At 44.3% G+C, this 8,952-nt stretch overlaps 1 protein-coding gene across 1 annotated transcript in view; it reads left to right on the forward strand.

Moving 5' to 3' along the window:
* Positions 1 to 8,223, forward strand: part of LOC126358277 (odorant receptor Or2-like) — a 137,754-nt gene extending 129,531 nt beyond the window's left edge. Inside the window, exon 9 of the mRNA XM_050007538.1 lies at positions 7,806 to 8,223. Within this exon, the coding sequence (XP_049863495.1) occupies positions 7,806 to 7,868 (63 nt within the window). The 3' untranslated portion in view covers positions 7,869 to 8,223. The remainder of the gene's footprint in view (positions 1 to 7,805) is intronic.
* The last annotated feature ends 729 nt before the right edge of the window (positions 8,224 to 8,952 follow it).

Here is an 8,952-nt window from a genome sequence, read left to right on the forward strand (position 1 = left end):
AACTGGGCTGCCATCTGAGCTCTTGATATTCATACACGTGGTTCTCTTCTCTCCAAAGGTCTCTCTAATTTTCCTGTAGGCAGTATCTATCTTACCCCTAGTGAGATAAGCTTCTACATCCTTACATTTGTCCTCTAGCCATCCCTGTTTAGCCATTTTGCACTTCCTGTCGATCTCATTTTTGAGACGTTTGTATTCCTTTTTGCCTGCTTCATTTACTGCATTTTTATATTTTCTCCTTTCATCAATTAAATTCAATATTTCTTCTGTTACCCAAGGATTTCTAACAGCCCTCGTCTTTTTACCTACTTTATCCTCTGCTGCCTTCACTACTACATCCCTCAGAGCTACCCATTCTTCTTCTACTGTATTTCTTTCCCCTATTCCTGTCAATTGTTCCCTTATGCTCTCTCTGAAACTCTGTACAACCTCTGGTTCTTTCAATTTATCCAGGTCCCATCTCCTTAATTTCTCACATTTTTGCAGTTTCTTCAGTTTTAATCTACAGGTCATAACCAATAGATTGTGGTCAGAGTCCACATCTGCCCCTGGAAATGTCTTACAACTTAAAACCTGGTTCCTAAATCTCTGTCTTACCATTATATAATCTATCTGATACCTTTTAGTATCTCCAGGGTTCTTCCACGTATACAACCTTCTTTCATGATTCTTAAACCAAGTGTTAGCTATGATCAAGTTGTGCTCTGTGCAAAATTCTACTAGGCGGCTTCCTCTTTCATTTCTTAGCCCCAATCCATATTCACCTACTATGTTTCCTTCTCTCCGTTTTCCTACACTCGAATTCCAGTCACCCATTACTATTAAATTTTCGTCTCCCTTCACTATCTGAATAATTTCTTTTATTTCATCGTACATTTCTTCAATTTCTTCATCATCTGCAGAGCTAGTTGGCATATAAACTTGTACTATTGTAGTAGGTGTGGGCTTCGTATCTATCTTGGCCACAATAATGCGTTCACTATGCTGTTTGTAGTAGCTTACCCGCATTCCTATTTTCTTATTCATTATTAAACCTACTCCTGCATTACCCCTATTTGATTTTGTGTTTATAACCCTGTAGTCACCTGACCAGAAGTCTTGTTCCTCCTGCCACCGAACCTCACTAATTCCCACTATATCTAACTTTAACCTATCCATTTCCCTTTTTAAATTTTCTAACCTACCTGCCCGATTAAGGGATCTGACATTCCACGCTCCGATCCGTAGAATGCCAGTTTTCTTTCTCCTGATAACGACATCCTCCTGAGTAGTCCCCGCCCGGAGATCCGAATGGGGGACTATTTTACCTCCGGAATATTTTACCCAAGAGGATGCCATCATCATTTAATCATACAGTAAAGCTGCATGTCCTCAGGAAAAATTACGGCTGTAGTTTCCCCTTGCTTTCAGCCGTTCGCAGTACCAGCACAGCAAGGCCGTTTTGGTTAATGTTGCAAGGCCAGATCAGTCAATCATCCAGACTGTTGCCCCTGCAACTACTGAAAAGGCTGCTGCCCCTCTTCAGGAACCACACGTTTGTCTGGCCTCTCAACAGATACCCCTCCGTTGTGGTTGCACCTACGGTACGGCCATCTGTATCGCTGAGGCACGCAAGCCTCCCCACCAACGGCAAGGTCCATGGTTCATGGGGGGGGGGGGGGGGGGGTTTGCAGAATATAGACATAGAAATATGTTTTTTGGATATGCATACATAGATAGTGGCTTCCTATAGTTGTTAATTGTTACTAAATTCAGATACGCTCTTGCACGTACCTTCCTTATAATATGCCTATTGCGAAATAGGACGTCTGTAATACTCATTTATTACTGGTGAGACACTTAAGGAGGACGGAGAATTTGAATGTAATAGCTACATCTCTGAATGTCCCAGTACTTGCAAATATAAGCAATATTATAGTTACAAACTTCCAGCATGGAGGGGTAATTGCAGGGCAGCAAGTTGTGTTAAACAGTCCAATGGAAAAAGCTACAGATTACCATGAGGGATGAGGTACGTTCGACGGGCGTTTCACAGGACGTGGAGGACTCCCCTCTCCTCACGTTCGGTCTGTGGAATCAATTCGTCAGTATTTGATGTGGTTTACGAAATATATCCAGCGGTAATCTTAGGTGACTCACCCTGTACATGTGTTTGTTATCTTGGTATGGTTCTCATATTTTGAGGAATACGAATTTGACTATCTAGATGATTTTAAAATGGATCCTGACCCAAAATTAGTCATTAATTAAAACTTCCGGGATGAATTGCCGTGGTACTTATATAAAACTGCTTCTCCTTCCTGACGTTTTGTTGCCTACTGCGGCAACATCTTCTGAGGTGAGTCGGCGACTGGCTGCTAGGCATAAAGGATGGGGCCCCTCCATGCCCACACTAACGTGGTGAGCAAACCAAAAGTTCTACTGTCACCTCCGTATAACATGTTAATTTTTGAATCAGGAGTCACAGGATGCGAGCTGTGATGTTATCCATGCGTCTGGGTAAGATAACTCATTAACATGGTCCATCAGGAAACAGAGAGTGGACGAAAGCGATCGAAGGGTAGCGGTACTAAGGGCAGAGGAAAAAGAGTGCCAAGGCAAGCGCCAAGGGAGAAAAACCTCTGCGACAGTAGGACGGGTAGTAAGGGCACTAGCGGCTTGCTATCTGCGACAGCGCATGCAAGGTGTGGTTATGTTAGTGCGAGGTATCGTGCATCGTTACCTTTGTCGTTGCTGGAGCTCGTTGCGGGGCTTGCTGCAGTTCCTGCGTCCCTGCAACAGTTCAAGGTCGTTGTACATTAGTGGGCTCACACTGTAGGGGGTGTGTGTGGTTGGTTTGCGTGCTGTATACAGTACGGCTTCCCTGCGGTTGCCTGTTTTTCGGCTGGTCGAATATCTGGGGTTATCAGCAGTAGCTGTGTTGCAGGGGCTCGCCAGTACTGTCGTGTTAGCGTGCCATGGACCATAGATGTTTAGTTCCTAGCCAGTAGTGTCTTTGGTCTGTTATGCTTCCATCTATGGTTGTGGTCATAGTTACCCAGAGAAGGAATAAACGGGTTGCGCGAGTGTCTCGTGTTACTGTACAGTCGTGTGGAGGGTTTTTGGAATACCTGCAAGATGGTATCTAGGCGGTATTCCCGGTGAAGGTCCGCGATGCGTGTATAGCGCGGAGCGTTGCTTATGATTTTGAGTACTTTGTTCTGTATGAGCTGCAGACGGCGCAGGCGAGTGGGCGCAGCGTATCCCCAGACAGGGGCTGCGTACGTCATCAGGGGTCGAATAAGTGTCATGTACATGGACCTAGACAGCCTCCTGTTCAGTGTGCTACGCCTGTTAAGCATAGGGTAGAATTGTTTGAGCCTCGCGTTAGCTTTGTTGGTCACGTGTTGGATGTGGTCCCCCCAGAGTAGTTTCCTGTCCAGCCAAACACCGGTATTTGACCTTCTCGCGGAAACGTATTGGGCGTGTGTGTAGTGTTATTGGGTTATAGTGCTGATGTTTGCGCAGTTGCTTCGGTCTTCTAGTGAACAGAACGGCCTCGCGCTTGTCAACGTTTACTCTAACACGCCATTTCACCAGCCAAGGCTCCGCCGTTCTGAGTTCAATCTTTAGTCGTGAATTAATGTTAGACGGCTTCCAATCTTGCGCAAGGATGGCGGTGTCATCCGCGTAGATTGCCACCGTCGTGTTGTGTGTAGCTGGGAGGTCGTTAATGTAGAGGTTAAACAGTAAGGGCCCTATGATGCTTCCTTGGGGTACTCCTGCCTGGATACCATGTCGTGTTGATTGTTTGCCCTTCACGTCGGTGTTGAAACTCCTGTCCGTGAGATATGAGTGTATGAGACGTACGAGCCCGTCGGGGGACCCTGCGTCGCTATGGTTGCGTATTAGGCCGTTGTGCCATAGACGATCGAAAGCCTTTTCGATGTCCAGGAACACTGCCCCAGTCGCTTTGTTTGTGTTGTATCCGTGTGTTATGTATTCAGCGACGCGCAGGAGTTGTTGTGTTGTTGAGTGGTGATTCCTGAAAGCGAATTGCTCCGGTCCCAGGGTGTCGTTTGTGATACAGTGCCTGGTGAGTCGTTTTAATATTACCTTCTCAACGATCTTGCTGAGCGCGCTCAGCAGACTGATGGGTCGGTGATTTTGTGGGAGGGAGTGGTCTTTCCCCGGCTTCCTGAACATCAGGACCTTGGCCGTCTTCCAAAAGGCGGGGAAGTGTTGGTGCTTGAGTACGATATTTGTGATGTGTGTTAGGTAGTCTACAGCTTTGTCCGTGAACTCCTGGAGGATACGGTTTTGAATGCCATCGTGACCAGGGGCCTTCCTAGCGGTGGTATGCATGATGGCCCATTTGACTTCAGCTGTACTAGCTTGTCGGACGATGCGCGCTGGTTGGGCCAAGATGCGTGTGACCTCCTGGTCCGTAGCAAGTGTGAATGCTGGGTCTAAGGGATCCAGGTTCGGTGTCAATGACGCTGCGAGTGGGAGGGCCATCAGTTCCGCTTTTTCTTCCTCAGAATATGCTGGTCCGTCGGGCCCTTGTAACGTGGGGGTGTACAGTTTCTCCCTGGTGAAGTGTCGGGCCAGCTGCCACACGCCAGGTCGCGTGGTGTCCAACCCTTCGAGTTTCTGGTCCCACTGTTGTGTCTTAAACGTTTGTATTTTTTCCTGGATTATACTCTGGAGCCTGTTCATGTGCTGTTTGAAGTGCTGGCACCTGGTACGCTGCCAATATCTCCTGAGGCGGTTCCTCATTGAGATTAGGCCCAGAATCTCCTGGTGCAGGGCAGCACTGTGTTGTTGTGGTGTGCGGATTGGTATGGTGTCGGCTATTGTGTCTTGGACGGCGCCTGTGAGGGTTTCAACTGCTTCATCAATTTGGGCTGTCTCGTTAATCGCGTGGTGGGTGGGATGCGACTGTCAAGCGTTTCCTTGAATTGGGTCCAATTCGCGCGCCTGTAGTCTAACGTCCTGCGTTGTTCCATGTGCTACAGTGTTTCTTCAATGTACAGTATAACGGGTTGGTGATTTGAGGGCAGATCGTTTTCAACGGCAACGTTGAGTGCCGTTGTTATGCCCTTGATGAGGGCCATGTCTAACGCGTCTGGCCTGTGTCCCCTCCGGTAGGGAATGTGCGTCGGTTCGGTCGGTGCTAGTGTGATGTAAGTTCGTCCTAGTGCGTGTTCGTATAGTTTCTTGCTTTTGGAGTTTCGTATTCGTGAGTTCCAGTCCGGGTGTTTTGCGTTAAGATCTCCAGTGGCGATTACGCGTGGTGGTATGTTGAGTATTGTGCTGATGTCACGTGTTTTGATGTTTTTAGGGCTGTTGTATACTGTAGTGTAGACTCCGTTGAACATGACCCTGACGACGGTTGCCTCTAGTTTTTCAAGTTCAGGAAGCACTATGTTTGTGTGTTCTATGTCTTTGTGTATGATGATGGCTGTTCCGCCATGACCGGAGCCGTCCCATCGGTCGGCACGATAGACGCAGTAGCCGGTGAAGTTTAGTTGGTTCCGTGGTTTGAGCTTAGTTTCGCTCAGTAGTGCGATAAGGATACCCTGAGCGCGGCAAATTCCGCCCTTTTGTTGTTGTCCCGTCTGCATTCCAGAACAGGATCTGTGTCAGTGTCTGGTTGTTTGCGATAGGGGGCCAGGTGTGGCGTGTTATCCATGTATGGGTGTAAACAGCGTGGTGAGCGCTGTTTGTATGGCGGCCCAGTACTGCCCAGGTTGAGCAGTCATGAGCCGTGTGACGCGTGTGGTGGCGGCCGCCGCACACTTGTTAAAGATCTGAGCGGTCGTGTGATGTGGGAATATTGCTGCCAATAAACCCTCTAGTTGTGTTGCTGTTGTGTGTGTTAGCCTGTGGCTCGGTTGTAGTGCTGGCGGCCGCTGGTGCGGGTGTTGGCGTTATGTGTGAGCTGGCGCTTGTGTTGTTGTGTGAAGCATTCTGGGGTGAGGCGCTGGAGGTCCCGCTTGAAACTTGGCCAAAGCTATCCCAATACTGTCCGTGATGTTATGAATAAAAGGAAGAAAAACTTTTCCAGTCGACGGCTGTTGTCGTGTATTTTTGGACACTTGTCTTCTCGGGTGGAGTGCTCGATCTATTTCGTTGTCAGGTAACCATTTCTCTTGAAAGCTGTTCGCAAATGGCTTAATTCATCTTGCAAATAAATTGGCTCACAGATGTTATTAGCCCTGTCCACAAAAGTTTTTATGACTCCACTCTTCTGCCTAGGATGATGATTCGAATCCTTATGGAGGTAACGATCGGTGGGTGTGTCTTTCCTATATACTTTGTGCCCTAAAGTCCCATCTGCCCGTTTAATAACCAATACATCCAAAAAATTTTGTTGTCCACTACTCTCTTTCTCCATGGTGAATTGTATCTTTGGATTGAAACTGCTTATGTGCACCAAAAAACCACTCAGTTCCTCTTCAGCATGATTTCATATCACAAAGGTGTCACCCATGTTTCGATACCATTTCATAGGGCCTTTCTTGGCCGACTTCAGCACTTGTTGCTCGAAAAATTCCATAAATAAATTAGCAATAGCAGGGCTCAGAGGGCTACCCATGGCCATCCCTTCAATTTTTTTCACAAAACTCGTTGTTATATTGAAAATAAGTCCAGGATAGGCTATGTCGAAACAACGCTATTATATCAGTAGGAAACATATCAGCTATGTGAGAATGAGCTTCGTCAACAGGGACCATGCTGAACAGGGATACTACATCGAAACTGACAAGGACGTCACTTGGACTAACTGTTAACTCCCTCAGTTTTTCGATAAAATGCATAGAATTTTTAATATGAGTGTCAGTTTTACCTATATAAAGTTGCAACAAAGAAGAAAGATATCTAGCCAGCTCTTGAGTAGGAGCCCCAATGGCGCTTGCTGTCGGTCTCAATGGGACGTTGGGCTTGTGTATCTTAGGTAACCCATACAGTCTAGGAGGGTAAGTTTCAAGTGGAGACAATCTTTCGACCTACCAAGAAAATTAGTAACAGTTTAAGATCGGTGAAAGACGCACGACACCCCTTAGCTACCCCAGGTGTGTATAAAATTCCGTGCAGCTGTGGAATGGTTTATATTGGAACAACTAAAAGGAGTATTGATAACGGAACACAAAAAGAACTGTAGATTGGGACAAATTGACAAATCAGCTGTAGCGGAACACGTTTTCAAAGACAGTGATCACGAAATAAAATTTAGTGAGACAAACGTGATGGCTAGGACCTCACATTATTATACCCGCATCTATAGAGAAGCAATAGAGATAGCACGAAAACAATTTTAATAAGAAAGAAGAAGGATTAAAACAAGACAAGATATGGCGGTCGACTCTGTACCAACGAAGTGACTATCGATTACCTATAATCGAGAGAGATGGCACTAGCCAGAGAGAGTTTTAAAGTCGAAAGCACGTGATGAGTGGTGGCGCCATCTAAGCGCTCTATATAAGCGGGACCACCAGCGCCTAACAGCCAGTCGCCGACTCACCTCAGAAGATGTTGCCCGCAGTAGGCAACGAGACATCAGGAAGGAGAAGCAGTTTTATATATGGACCATGGTTGTTCAGCCCGGAAGTTTTAATTAATGAAGACGCCGGCCGTGAAAGCATACATGTTATGACCAAAACTAGCCATTAGGTAAATGAAAGTGAAAATTCCAACTTTGGTTGTTTTTCTGTTGTACTAATATTGTGGTTGTATTAAGAGAGTTATTGTCATTTCGTTGTCATCTATTTAAGTGATACTAAGATATAATTGTACAAGAATGTATGATATTTTTTTTGCAGATTCTGAATAGTTCGTACACCCTCATCAGTCTCCTCTATCAGTTCCAAGTACCAAAAGATTGAAATAGCAGAGAAGAACCTATGACATAGCAAAAAGAAATATGCGATGAATGCTTCAAGTACGGCGAAAATTTACAAATAACTTTTCATCACATTGCAAACAGAGCATATCATTAGTAACTGATTTTTTCAGACACATGACTCATTTTGCTGAAGATATCATTTACACTGAGTTTATGTTCTGAATTTTTTATCGAAGTTTCTCACATTTATAATTAATTTGTTTGTGCTGTTTACTAGTTGTCTAAGTATCTCTTTCCAGTTAAATGGCTTCATAACTAACAAACTGCTATAATCTCAATAGGTATATAGCAACTCAGCTTTTTGCAGTTAAATGGCTTCATAACTAACAAATGCTACAATCTCAATATGTATATAGCAACTCAGCTCTAAATACATATTTTCAGCAGAACAATGTGTTACTTTTTCTTTATGACTACCTCATTGCAAAACAATCCCATCTCTTGGGACTTCATAAAATAATAGTTTATGGCGCTGATTTACATATGTGTCTAGGAGGCTCTTATAGTCTTTCATCAAATTTTTTTATTTATTCTTATACGGTTGATGGACTGAAATTAGCTATTCTTTGTCTTTTACTTCAGTCCCATATAAAATTATGTAATTATGGTCCATAGAACCTTCCATATGGGAGAAGAATATTATAAACATAATATTAACGCTTCATTCCTCTATGGCTAGCGTTCTGGGAACATAATAAAACATTCTTGATTAATAATCAACAGAAGACACAGAAGTTATCTTTAAAATACCTTTTTTCTCGTTCATTATTCGCTGATCATCTAATAATCTTATTTACATTTCCTTAGACATTTCAGTAATTAATTATTCGTTGAGTTTTATGGTAATCTTCTTAATATTTCTTTAGATATATTATTGGTAAGTGTGCTGAACTACTTTCAAATTAAGTATGTTGTGTGGCTGCATGTATGTAATGGCAGATATCAGATAATGACAATGCTGATTACAAAAAGAGCCTTCTTCTTCTCAATGATGAACTTCAACTGAAACTCTATGGTATACTCATCTTAAAAAAGAAGACAAAAGAACGCATAGAGAGTAATGT

Source organism: Schistocerca gregaria, chromosome 1 (genome assembly GCF_023897955.1).
Source record: "Schistocerca gregaria isolate iqSchGreg1 chromosome 1, iqSchGreg1.2, whole genome shotgun sequence".
In the NCBI taxonomy this organism is placed as follows: domain Eukaryota; kingdom Metazoa; phylum Arthropoda; class Insecta; order Orthoptera; family Acrididae; genus Schistocerca; species Schistocerca gregaria.